At 37.7% G+C, this 13,282-nt stretch overlaps 1 protein-coding gene across 2 annotated transcripts in view; it reads right to left on the reverse strand.

Annotated features, from left to right (window-relative positions):
• Positions 1–13,282, reverse strand: part of NUP133 (nucleoporin 133) — a 67,870-nt gene that overhangs the window by 11,766 nt on the left and 42,822 nt on the right. For both annotated transcript variants that reach the window (XM_078077690.1, XM_078077689.1), the window contains exons 15-21: positions 12,171–12,395; positions 8,125–8,247; positions 7,468–7,567; positions 6,531–6,782; positions 5,798–5,931; positions 3,810–3,968; positions 2,897–3,032 (exon numbers count right to left, since the gene is read on the reverse strand). In XM_078077690.1, the coding sequence (XP_077933816.1) occupies positions 2,897–3,032; positions 3,810–3,968; positions 5,798–5,931; positions 6,531–6,782; positions 7,468–7,567; positions 8,125–8,247; positions 12,171–12,395 (1,129 nt within the window). The remainder of the gene's footprint in view (positions 1–2,896; positions 3,033–3,809; positions 3,969–5,797; positions 5,932–6,530; positions 6,783–7,467; positions 7,568–8,124; positions 8,248–12,170; positions 12,396–13,282) is intronic.

The raw sequence follows: 13,282 nt of genomic DNA on the forward strand, positions 1-13,282 counted from the left end.
ATATAATCTTTCACTAAGGGAAATGATCTATTTAAAAGCCACCATGAGTATATTCCAGGAAAAACAAAACCTGGAAGTTTATGCGCCAAACCTAACTAGCAATGGTAATCTCAATAGGATGAGGTGACGGGGTGAGGCTATCCAGGCTGCAGCCCATTCCCAGGCTTTGCCCAGGGAAGTGTGCTGGGCTGCAGGGGAAAAGGATTGAGAACTGCCATGCAGCCTCATAAACACAGCGGTCACAGCAACGTACAGTGACCAAAGCACAAATATGCTCAAATACTGACATCACTCCATGGGATCCTAATTTTATAACAATCAAACAAATCATTTTTGTGCAATTTCCGTACCTAGAAAAACAGACTGGGAGGATACACAAAATAGTAACAGTAGTAATCTCTGAGGCAGTGAGATTATAGGGACAATTTTTTTAATTGTGTTCTTCCTGGTAATTTACAAATTTCCATAGGAATTATTCATATAACCAGAAAGTAAGTTATTTTTTAAAAGTCTACTCCCTATGACCATATACACTGATAGTCTGTAGGCAATTACTGACACCTGAAAATACTCCCACTGTTTTAAGAAAGTGAAAGTTAAGAAGTGATCAAATCAAAACGGTGACCAGAGTTCTAACGATTTCTGGTGGGTGGGGAAGCAAGAAATAAAACCTTGATTTGATTAACATAGTCTATCTCTGGTGACCAGGCTAAAATATGGTTTCCCATGTCAGACTATCAGCCAACCTTGCAGAATATATACACACTTCTCTAGAACAACAGGCACTGCTAGTACTTAAAAATGAAAGACTGAAGAATCTCCTAAGGAGTGAATAATAATTTTAATAATAAAAGTTAAATGATAAAAGTTAAAAGTTAAACGATTTATTAAGGACTTAATATATGCAAAACATTTTTTTTCAAGGAACAGTGTCTCCAATCCTTACAACTACCCATTTTATAGCCAAGGAACTGAGGCTCAGAAGGTACCCAAGGTCACAAAGCTAGTAAGCTGGAGAAAATAACTGAAACCAGATCTCTCCAATTTCCATCCAGATTCTTTCCACTATTCCCACTCCCCAAAGAAAAAAATGACAGCAGTATAATTAGAATCCATACCTCAGAAGCTGGACTCTGGCTAAGCCCTGCAACCAAACACCTATATTTGCATATACTTCACTCCTGACTACATAAGCTAAGATCCCCTCCAATTTTAATTTTGAAAAATTCTGAATCTACAGAAAATTTTAAAAAAGAATGCAGTGTACACTGTATACCTAGAGTTACCTGCTATTAACATTTTGCCATCTTTGCTTTATCTACCTACCAACCTACCTATTTGCTTCCCCCTTAATACAGAAGTTGCAGACTTTCATGCCATTTCATTTCTAAATACTTTAACATATACCTCCTAAGAACAAGGGCATTCAACCACAGTATCATTATCAAGTCTGAAAAATTTAACACAAATAGAGTAATGTCATCTAATATTATGTTCACATTTCCCCAGTCGTCCTCAAAATGTTTGTCATAGTTGGTTATTTGAGGGATGACTGAGGAGTTGATCAAGCATCTCACACTGTATTTGGTTGTCACAGCTCTCAGGCTACTTTAATCTAAAACAGCCTCTTGTCTTTTTTTTTTTTTTTTTGCCTTTCATGCTGCTGAATTTTGAAGAGTCTGGGCCAATTATATTGTAAAATGCCCCACAAACAGGATATATCTAATCACTCCCTTGTGGTTAGATTCAGGTTGACCATTTCTAGCATGAAAGTAACACAGGTGGTATTCTACACTGCCACATTACATCACTCCAGGAAGCACGTAATGTGAGTTTGTCTCACTGCTGACGATGGTATCTATTAGATCTGTGTAATAATACTCTGAAAACATGACACGATCTTCTTCCCCTAACCCTTAAACTCAATGGTTTTAGCATCCTTTGATGACTAATTAGTCACCATGGTTGCAAGATGACTTCCCAAGTCCTATTCTACATTAGTTGGTATTCCTTTTTTGTAAAGAAGCATTTCACTGACCCCTCCCCTTTTGGGTATATCTGTGGATTTATGGGTTTTTTGTTTTTAAACGTTTTTTAAACGGTGAAATAAAATGCTTTACTATCATTCTTTTTGGTGTTCAAATTATCCCCAAACTTGGCCAGTGGAGGCTGTTGTGTTGACATCTCTACATTAACCCTGCTTTCTGGCTAAACAAGACTTCCCAAGATCATTTCTCCAATAATCCTCAACTCCTTTTACTGAGAAATAGTAGTTAGAAGCCAAAGTATAGGACTAGGTATACTCATGCTACTGGGGTGTCACTGATTTTAGGCCTTTTCAGTGAATAGAGCCAAGAAATACTTTAAACAATCATGATTCCATCTGATAATCTCCAATTCAAATGCAGTACAGGGTTCTTCCTCATCTTCCTTCTAAATTTCATCTCCCTTCCCCTTGGTTCTCAAAAATAACAATATAGCCAATCATTTTCTCAACCTACAATATAACAAAATAGTTGTATACAATTATGACACCAAAAAGTTTTGAATTCTGAAACCAGTAGCTTCAAAATTACCACTATCTACAATAAAACCCACTGAGTAAGGTCAAGATTTCTTTGCAGTTCTTCTTGTTCGTAGAATATGAGTCACTACGGATGTACTCAGAGCACTCTTCAAATCATATAACATCCTTCTTAGGAATTCTTATTTAACATACAAGTTTTCTCTAAAAAACAGAATCCCAAAAAACACATACTTGAGTAAGGGTCTAATGACTGAAATCACTCCTCTTAAAGGAGAGACGGGTCCTGTATCTAATGAACCCTATTAAATGATAATAGGAATGCACAGAGTTCATTGATAGCATGACTGATGTTCAAATCCTTTCTTTTACCTTCAATTTTTTCTTGCAGCATATTCTCTGAAAAGTCTGAAGCCAATGCAGCCAATTTACTCAAACCAAGAAGGGTTTTTTTCTTTGCAAAGTAATGAGTTTCCACGTTTGCCAAACCCAGAAGTGTTGCATGAGCCTACAATAAACAAAATATGAAAAATGGTAAGATCCTGAGTATTAATTCAAGTTGAAATATTAAGTACAACCCAAAATTGTTTCCCCCCCTTACTGATACCAATGAAAGATCAGATCCAATACTAGCAAACCTAAACCTGACTGGTACTATATACCGAGAGTAATTACTCAATAAAATATTAACCAGCCACACTAATTACTGGGAAAAAAAACATGTATAAAACATTTGTTCTATAACAATTATATATTCACTTCAACATCTTGTCAAGGACAAGCTTTAATTAGTGTACTGTTTTTACTCATAATTTGAACATTTTTAAGAAAATACTCATTATAAAAAAAAGGCCACAGACTTTTACACAATAATAAAATTTTTGTGCTTTACTGTAATAGTAGTCAAATCACAAAAGGTACTTTTTTTATTGAGACATTAAAAGTAATGGCAATGCCATCATAAATAAAAAAGAACACTTATTTAAATTATGTCAGAGAATAGGAGATACATACTTAAAATAATCTCTAGGGGCACCTGGGTGGCTCAGTTGTTAAGTGTCTGCTCAGGTCATGATCCCGGGGTCCTGGGATGGAGCCCTGCATTGGGAAGCCTGCTTCTCCCTCTCCCACTCCCCCTGCTTGTGTTCCCTCTCTCGCTGTCTCTGTCAAATACATAAAATCTTTAAAAAAATAAATAATAATCTCTAAATAGTATTTTAATCACTAAACTACACTAATCAAGTAAAAAATTGCCTAAATCTGCTCCATGTAACTCAATCCTTACCTTTTCTAATTCTTGGCTGTTAATTTCATGTAACCAGCTGAGATGTTCATGAGCCTGCAAAAAATTCGCCAACTCTCCATGCTGAGAAATGGGCTGAGATAATAATTTGCCTCGCTTTCCTTTCTCCAGATACCAACGGAAGAGGAAGTCTGAAAAATTCTACAAATAGGGCAAAGAATCCAGTAATATTCAGTAATACAGTTTTAAAAAGTACATTTCTTATAATAAAATATTAATTTTTTTCAAAGGTCTTAAGATTGCAGAACAGAAATCCTTACTTATTTTCTATATGGTAGGGCCTTAAAAAAAACTTAGTCATCTCATTTAATAAATGAGGAATTCAGATTCAGAAAGGGGATCTTGCTCAAGATCATGTAAACTTTAGATGTGCGTGGTATGGTATGGTAGCCATTAGCTACATGTAGCTGTTTAAACTTAGTTAAAATTTTAAAATTCAGTTCCTCAGTCACACTCACCACATTTCAAGTGCTCAGTGGCCCTATGTCCTATCTTAGAATATATGAGTAAGATCTCCAGTGTCACAGAAAGTTCTATGTGACAGTGCAGAACGAAAGATTCTCAAGGATTGAATTCTGTGCCAGAAGGCCATGCAGACTGGCATGATAAATAGGAATCTAGAGAGGCCCTCAATGCCTAGCTGGTTTTTCCCACCAGACGTTTGCTGAATGCTGGGGTAAGTATGGAAGCCTAGGGTGGAAAGGAAGACTAAAATGTCCTACAGTCACACAGTATGTAAGAGATGTTTCCACTAAAGAAGGAATTCTTCAACGAACATACCAATCCCACAAGACTTCGAAACCAGAAATGAAATGAATATAAAAGCCACAACCAAGTCTTGGCCCACCTCTATTCTTGATGAATCAAGTGACCTGCCTCTCACCCTATCTGCCTCCCCAGAGAAAAATAGCATTCATTTCCACCTTTAAGGTTCCTTTATACACAATATCCAAAATAAAACAAAAAAGTACAAGACATAAAAAGCAGAAAAATATGACTAATAAGTAGACAACAGAACCAGACTGGAGAATGATCAGATTTTGGAGGTAGCACAGAAGAATTTTTAAATAATTACTAAACATATTAAAGAAAATAAAAGAATGCAAAAATAGATGGAAAATGTTGACAAAGGGCTAGAATCCACAAAAAGAATAAAAATCATGATGGGTACAAAAGTATTTACTTAAGCACTATTGTGAAATACTAAATAAGCCGTGTCCAACAATCAGGCCCTGGTCAAATACGGTAAGTTACACCAAGTTCACAATATACCATAACACCATCAAAAACATTGTTGTGAAATACTTAATGATAAGGACAAATATTTGTGATATATTAAGGGAAATAAGCAACTGGCAAAACATGTTTGTCTGTAATATTATACAGTGAAAAGACTAGAACAATATAAACCAAATGATAAAAAGGGTTCTCTCTGGGTGGTGAAATTGTGAGTGACTTTTAAAATTTTCTGGTTTACAGAGGTTTTCTGAATTTTATACAATGTCACTTTTATAGTAGGAAAAAAATCAGTTTTTACATGAAGATCAACTGAATAAAGTGGCTTTAAGAAGCAACTATAATTCATCTAGAGAGTGTCATAATGAGAACTTTTTAAAAAAAATAAGCATGATGTCAACCGAGGAAAGCTGAGCTCTCCAAAAGCTGCAGCATCCTGTGCTCCCAAGATCTTTTTTCAAAGTTTTAAAACTCTCCCAATATTCATCTATTTACTTTTAACTGGAAATATCAGAATAGAAATGAAAGTTTTAACACATTCTTCAAAGGTCAAAGAATCTTTCAATAATATTTGGAACTGTCTGCCAATTTACAAAGAAACATAATGCACAAATTAGTATCTAAGTTAACTGCAAAAAGATTGTATATCATCTTCCTAAAAACCGAAGTAAGATTTAAAACGGTAAAACCTACTACAGGATCTACTGCCTACGTCCCCAGCGTTCATTACCTACCTGATCGGCAAATTGGGTCATGTAGCGCTGGAGTCTGGTCTGGTTGTCAGTCTGCTCACACATCTGTACTAAGATATCAAAGTCACAGTACTTTTCTGCTAATGAAGCAGCCCACGGGTACTGGCCTAGTGTGACTGTAAAAATGAGAACAGATGGAAAAAAAAAAATCCTGTCAGTGAAAACTTAATATGTGATAAAAAATATTACACGAAATTTTACCTTTAACTCATACCATACTCTAAAAATAATGGAATAGAAATCCTTCCAGTTACTGGCATTTAGTTTCATAATCCACATAAATTCATTAAAGAGGCAAATTTAATCCTTTTTGTTCCTGCCTACCTATGAAGCTATTCCCTTCCTATGTGTACAACCCCTCCTCCTCATCATAACTATGAAAAGAACATGTCCTTTGCTGAACAGCCTTCATCGTGCTCTACTGGGCAGACTAGTTATTCGTGTAAAGGTCTCAGATGACAAGCTCTTGGAGGGCCGTCTCCATCTGCTGCTAATTTACCTTTTCAAATCCTCTTCAGCATGGTACTTGTACCTGGGAAGTTTTGAAAACAAGGTTGAACAAATGAACACAGAAAGCTGTACATATATGCTTTAAGTTCTTGGTTATGGTTGGATGAATGATAGTACACTGAATACGCTGCATTAATGATTTGACTCCTTCATCCGTTCTGCAAATTTAAAGACCCATGGCCCTGGCTAAATACCATGCACTTACGAAGTGGAGATAAGAGATCTGATCTTTTCTGTAGGTATTCCATTTCCAGACTGTTATATCTTTCTTGATCACCAGATCGGTCCAGAGACTTCAGCTGGGAAACATAACCATCCAGGAAGCAATCAATCAGTGCTACCAGCTGCTCTGTCAGAATGTTTCGGAGGTTGCTGTCTGCCTGAGGATAAACCACTTTCAGGACAATTCCGTGCTGGCGTTCTATTACTGTTCGGATGCCTGAAGGACCACTTGTTGCTGTGAAATCACATAAAGTAATACAGTTAAGTAAGGGTTCTATACTGGCTAAGGGAAAGACCAACTGCCTAAATACTATCACCTCACTGCTGCTGGAAAAATAAATCAAATAGGGTTTCAGCTGATACCTCTCTGTCCTGCTCAAATCCCATCTTCTATATGGGAGACTTCCTCAACAAAGCCAGGTAAACATGATCCTTTTTCCTTCTAAATCCCTTTAATGCTGCTCCACTTACTTTTTTGTATTAAATCAACATTAAATATAGTCAGCACCTCCAGAGCCAGGACCTGCTTCTTTGAATAACTATATGCCCTAAAATCTAGTAGACATGGAGCACCTGGCTGGCTCAGTCACTAGAGCATGCGACTCTTGATCCTGGGGTCATAAGTTCAAGCCCCTTGTTGGGGGTAGCGATTACTTAAAAAATAAATAAGTAAATAAAATCTAGTGGACACATAATAAGTACTAGTGAAATACATTATAGAGAGATCTATAAATTATTCAAGGGAATAAAGCAATTTTCACAAGAATTGCTCATTCTGGAGATAGCACTTATTTTTCATTTCGCTTATAAACCTACACTAATGGAGTAATACAGCTTCCAAAAATGGGTCATCAGGAATATATTTTGAATGACTGCTAATAATAAATCAGTATATTTGGGCTCAGTGCTTGCAATCTCACCTGTCCAAGGAACATATTCAGGTTCCTGTTCTAGTGGTTCTTCTCTTCTATATAAGGAGTTTCTATTTTGTCGATAATGACTAGCAGCTTGTAGCATGTCCTAGAAAAACAATGTGATAGCATATGCAGAAAGCGATGAATCCCAGTATTTTTAAAGGTAATTTCAAACACCAAAGTCTATTAATACTAAAAAATACTCAGCACAGGTCTGCAAAATTACTTTTTGGTTCTTTCTGCATTGACATTTAATTTCAATTTTGGAAAACTATAGTAACCAGAGTAGGGAAACCATTGCTATAAAGACCATTAGCTAAGATTAAATGGAACATTTTAATCAGTAATATAAACAGTAAGCTTTTGAGTGATTTATTTAGTTAGTATAACATTAATACATTTGTAATGATATATATATATCCTTCTCCAAATAAAAGGTTTATTTTACCAAACAGAACTCAGGATCATAGACACTTAATATGCACAAGGCAAACATTCAAAATGTTTGGCTGATTAATAAAATGGCATTTTTCTAAATTTTTGGAATTAAATGCTAAACACTTATAAATTACTGGCGATACAGAATAGGAATATGGAAACCACTTTCTCTTCTATCCACACTCTGGTCTTTGATTTGCCGAAATCTTCACTGTAATTTTGTACCTTGAGAATACTGTTCACATTGATGACCACCTCAGCCCATTCAACAGATTCCAATGATGTATCCTTTAAGACCTGCTCCTCATGCTCTAGTAAGCACTCACAGACGGTGTCTACCTGGGACACCTGGGGAAGTACAGAGAAGGCAATACTTAAAACAAAAATTATGGTGACGGTAATAATTACAACTGCCCAGAATCTACTCAAGGGGCTTTTCTCATCAAGGAATACCCTCAGCTCATTAGCCAGAATAAAACAGCTGATGGTGAAAGTAAATTTAAAAGGAAGTAGAAAGAGAAAATATTGTTCAAGGAATCCTTGAGCAACAAGGTTTGAACCGCATGCGTCCACTTACACGTGGATGTTTTTTGATAGATACAGTAAATTTATTTTCTCTTCTTTATGATTTTTTAAAACACTCTGACTGCTTGGAGGGTCAGCACCCTTAACCCCCCACATTGTTCAAGAGTCAAATGTATATAACTTCTGTTCTTTTCTAATTTTTTTGTCATTATTAACACATGAAGGTAATGAGGCAAAAATATTCTTTAAGCACTGAAACACCTGTTTCCAGTTTCAGCCCATGGTTAAACTTCCCCCCCTTTATTAAGTGGATATTTACTTAATACATTTAGAGTTTGCATATAATTGGGCATGCAAAGAAATAACAGAAATGAGGTTTGCTGCCCTTATGCTTATAAGCTAGTTGAAGGAACAAGACATATGCATATGCAAAATATGGCCCAAACAAAATCATCTTTTAAACCCTGTTATTCCTTTTCTATTTCAGGTGTTAGTCAAAGGCATCCTAATAGCCCCAGCAAGAGACTTTTGGCTCATTTAATTTGCAAGATTAAATGTAAGAATTTCTTAATATCGCTAATGTGAAAATGGTAAGAAAGCATGTATGACATAAAAAAGCAGAAAATATAAAAGCAGGGATGCCTGGGTGGCTCAGGTTAAGCATCTGCCTTCAGCTCAGGTCATGATCCTAGGGTCCTGGGATCAAGTCCCGCATCAGGCTCCTTGCTCAGCAGGGAGCCTGCTTCTCCCTCTCCCGCTCCCCCTGTTTGTGATCTCTCTCTCTGACATATAGATAAAATCTTAAAAAAATATATATATATATAAAGCAAATAAAATGTCAAATAAATTGCTAAACACCTTCACCACGAGAAAGTTACGTACTCAGTGGTTTCAAATACTATTCATATGCTGACCCAACAGTCTATCCCTTAAGGAGTTAACTCTATGGAACCCTAAGATTCAGAACTACACCCCAAAGGAAACTTAAGACCAGTAAACGTCATGAGGAATTAAGATAAATGGTGATGTAAATAGTCTTAAACATTACCATTTTCCATATGGAGCGTTCTTTTGAAGAACCAATCACATTTTTGGTTTTGTTCTATCATATTCCTAAGGTACTACTCATGAATTATGTATCCAACTGATAATTTCCAGATCCTTCTTTTTTTTTTTTTTCCCCAGTCAACTGGAAAATGCAGGTATACTGAATTAACTAGTATGCTTTCCACTTGGATCCAAATGCAGAAAAAGGAATCAGGCTCTTACTCAATTCTTTCAAATAATTTGTTAGTAACTTTTTTTAAAAATTTGCTTTGCCATGTAAAATTATGTATGAACAAAGACCAAAAAAGAACACAAAAGTTACAACAGTGTGATTGTGAATCTATACACCTTAAGGATCCTACCTTTTCCCCTTCAAACCCCAATAGCCTCTCAAACCTGAGGCCCTGAGAGACTTACAACCCTCATTTCCAAATTCCTTTCCTCAAATAAACCTACTAACTCTCCTTACGGTACTCCAATCCTTCCAGTCAAAAAGCCAGACGGTTCTTATAGACTTGCTCAGGATCTCAGAATTATCAATGAAGCAGTCTTCCCTATCCACCCCATTGTCCCCAATCCATACACCCTTCTCCCCACTATTCCACCCTCCACCATGTACTTCACTGTCTTAGACCTTAAGGATGCATTCTCTACTATTCCCATCTCCCCAGAATCCCAGGACCTTTTCACCTTTCCCTGGACTGACCCCAACACCTGACACTCCCAACAGTTAACTTGGACAGTTCTCCTGCAGGGTTTTAGGGATAGCCCTCACCTCTTCGGACAAGCTCTGGCATGAGATAACCTCTCCCTCCCAAATAGTACTCTTATCCAATATGTAGGTGACCTTCTCCTCTGTTAGCCCTTCTTTGCCCACTTCTATTTCTGACACCATCACTCTCCTCCCCTTCTTACACAACAAAGAGTTAGGGCCAAGTGCAGACACCTGTGAGTTTTGTCCGTAAGCTTGGCTGGAGGTGGGGGAGTGAGGGCTTTGCATAGATTCCTTTCAGATTGGTTAGATCACGGAATTTGAGGTAAACTGTTTTTCTCTCTTTCATTCAGATTTTGGGGATATTTCCTAGATTTAAAAAACAACAACAACAAAATAAAACAAAAAAGTGCTTTGCCTTACATCCTTAGACAAAAAACTAACCCAAATATATAAGAACAAGGCATTCTTAGAACTAAATACATTTATGGATTCAACAGAAAACCTGAACATAGTTCAGGGTCTTAAATTATTTTTAGGTTACAGTACATGAAACATAGCTGACCCTTAAACAACACAGGTTTAAACTGCATGGGCCCACTGATGCACGTATTTTTTTCGATACAGTACAGTACTGTGAATTCAGTACTGTGAATTTATTTTCTCTTCCTTATGTAAATTTTAACATTTCCTTTACTTTATTATAAGAATACAGTATGTAATACTGTATATAACATACAAAATGTGTATTGATTTAACTATTGGTAAGGCTTCTGGTCAATAGTAAGCTACTAGTAGTTTTTTTTTTTTAAAGATTTTATTTATTTGACAGAGGGAGTGAGAGAGGGAACACAAGCAGGGGGAGCAGGAGAGGGAGAAGCAGGCTTCCCGCAGAGTGGGGAGCCCGATGCGGGGCTCGATCCCAGGACCCTGGGATCATGACCTGAGCTGAAGGCAGATGCTTAACAACCGAGCCATCCAGGCACCCCAGTAGTTATGTTTTTGGAGAGTCAGAAGTTATACACAGATTTTCCACTGTGCAAGGGGATTGGCATGTTGTTCAAGGGTCAACTGTATTAAGAAGGAAAAAGGACTTCTTGGCATAGCCTGTTAGATGCTAGATTATAGCTAAACTGTGGTAGGAAGGAAATAAAAATGAAACTGACCAAATAGAGTTAAAAGTTCCCCCAATGTAAAAAACAATTATAGGGAGGGAGTAAAGTCTCCCCTGCCCCTGCATGAGGTTGTAAGAAGTCCCACAAGAACAAGAGCTGTATGCTATTATCACAATAGTCAGCTGCCACCAGCTGGCCAGCATCTTAATCTTTTCTTCCTCTGACGTTTATAGCAGGTTTTTCTTTCCCTTGGAAAATAAATCTGATTTTAAAAGCAAGGTAGATAGTAGGATCCTAGCAGGTAGTGAGCAGAGTTTAGTGAAGGGCCCGTTTGTGGTGGTGCTGGCAGGGGCCAGGGGATCTACAGAGGAAGGTGCAGCATCCAGGGCCAGCAACAGGGGAGCCACTACGAAGGCCGGGCGTGACGGGGCACTGGGCGGAAGCAGTACTGGAAACGTGGAGAGCAGCCAGCGAGAAGCCGCAGTCTCTGACAGAAGGCACAGCAAACTGCAGTGGAAGCAGGGAAGGAACGAGGCTGGGGGAATAACTGATAGAACAAATAATAATAGATAACCACTCCCGGCCTGATACTGCGTCACCGTTATCAAAGACAACAGGAGGGCAAAGGAACCCACTGACGAGATGCCCTCTAGAGGGGGCAGCGTCAAGAGTGGATTCGGAGAGGCAAAAGGAAAACATCCAGCAGACAGTAGAGAAGACTTAGTCAATTTTGCAAGCTCTAACTTACAGGGAATGTGCTAAATAATTTCAATGAGATTTTTTTTGTGTTCAATCTTTTCCCTGTTCGAGGCATGATCAGCAAATGGCATAGCTCTACGAAGCCACATTAAAGGCAAAAGAACTCCTCTTACTTCTCTAAAAAAGACATCTGCGGGAGTCAGGTTGGATGGGATTTCACAGTCCCTCTTGTTTAAAGCAATCATTATTGCTGTGTTCAGCAGGTCCGAGAGCCTGGAGTGGTAGTTCTTGAGAACAATGGCGGCTGATAACTTTTCTGCATGCTCGCAGAGCAACAGTCGAGTTGCCATGGGCATCCCTCTTACTGCAAAAGTGCCAAGACGTCCAAATAAGCCAACCTGGGGAAAATACAAACACATGTTCTTAGGAAACATTTACAGTAACACACGGAATAATGCAGGCTTATCCCCACCAGAAGCACAATGGGTACAGAGCCGTTGGCCTTAGGTGTCCCCAAGAAAGTACCTCAGCTATCTTCTCCTTTCCACCATTTTACACACACACACACACACACACACACACACACACACCTTCAACCAGAGCCACTAGCACCTATAAGAAAGTATAGATGTTCCTCTTCTGAGATTAGGGTCATTCCACCACTCTATCTTATTTCTCATTATTTATGGTTATCAAAAGCGTAAAATTGCTCTTTTCTACCTAACTCCCCAAGATTCTAGATCTTTGTGAACTAGACACTCAGCAGTCTCCATCTTTAGCGATTAATTTCCAGAACCTTAAAGTCATGGGAAGGATGGGAGAGTCTTTAATCCTCTGCACTACTACCTGTGCCTGATGCCCATTTCTGATGTGTTACTCTGGGAGTTCTTCTTAGCTTTCTCATCTGATAAAGTGTTAACACCCAACTAGGAAGAAGCCAAGAGACACATCTAAATACTGAATACTCTTCTACACTTTATTACTGAGTGACTTGATTTTTGTATGTTGAGGTTTATTTTAAATAAAGTACACAGTAAACAAAATAAACAATGCCCCAAATCCCCAGAGAAGTCCTACTGACATGGGTGAAAAACACACATGGTTAGAAAACTTTTTTTTTTTCTGAATTAGATTTCTTTTATTACAATGAGCTTAAGAAAATAATAAGGAATCTACCTTTTGCTAACTGGGCTAAAATGGTTTTCTGCAAATCCCCCATGAGGTTAGTGACAGTCTTCTTTCTTCCTTTTTTTTAAAGTATAAAGATAGCCCTACAGTGTGTAAA

This window comes from Halichoerus grypus, chromosome 7 (genome assembly GCF_964656455.1).
Source record: "Halichoerus grypus chromosome 7, mHalGry1.hap1.1, whole genome shotgun sequence".
NCBI lineage: Eukaryota > Metazoa > Chordata > Mammalia > Carnivora > Phocidae > Halichoerus > Halichoerus grypus.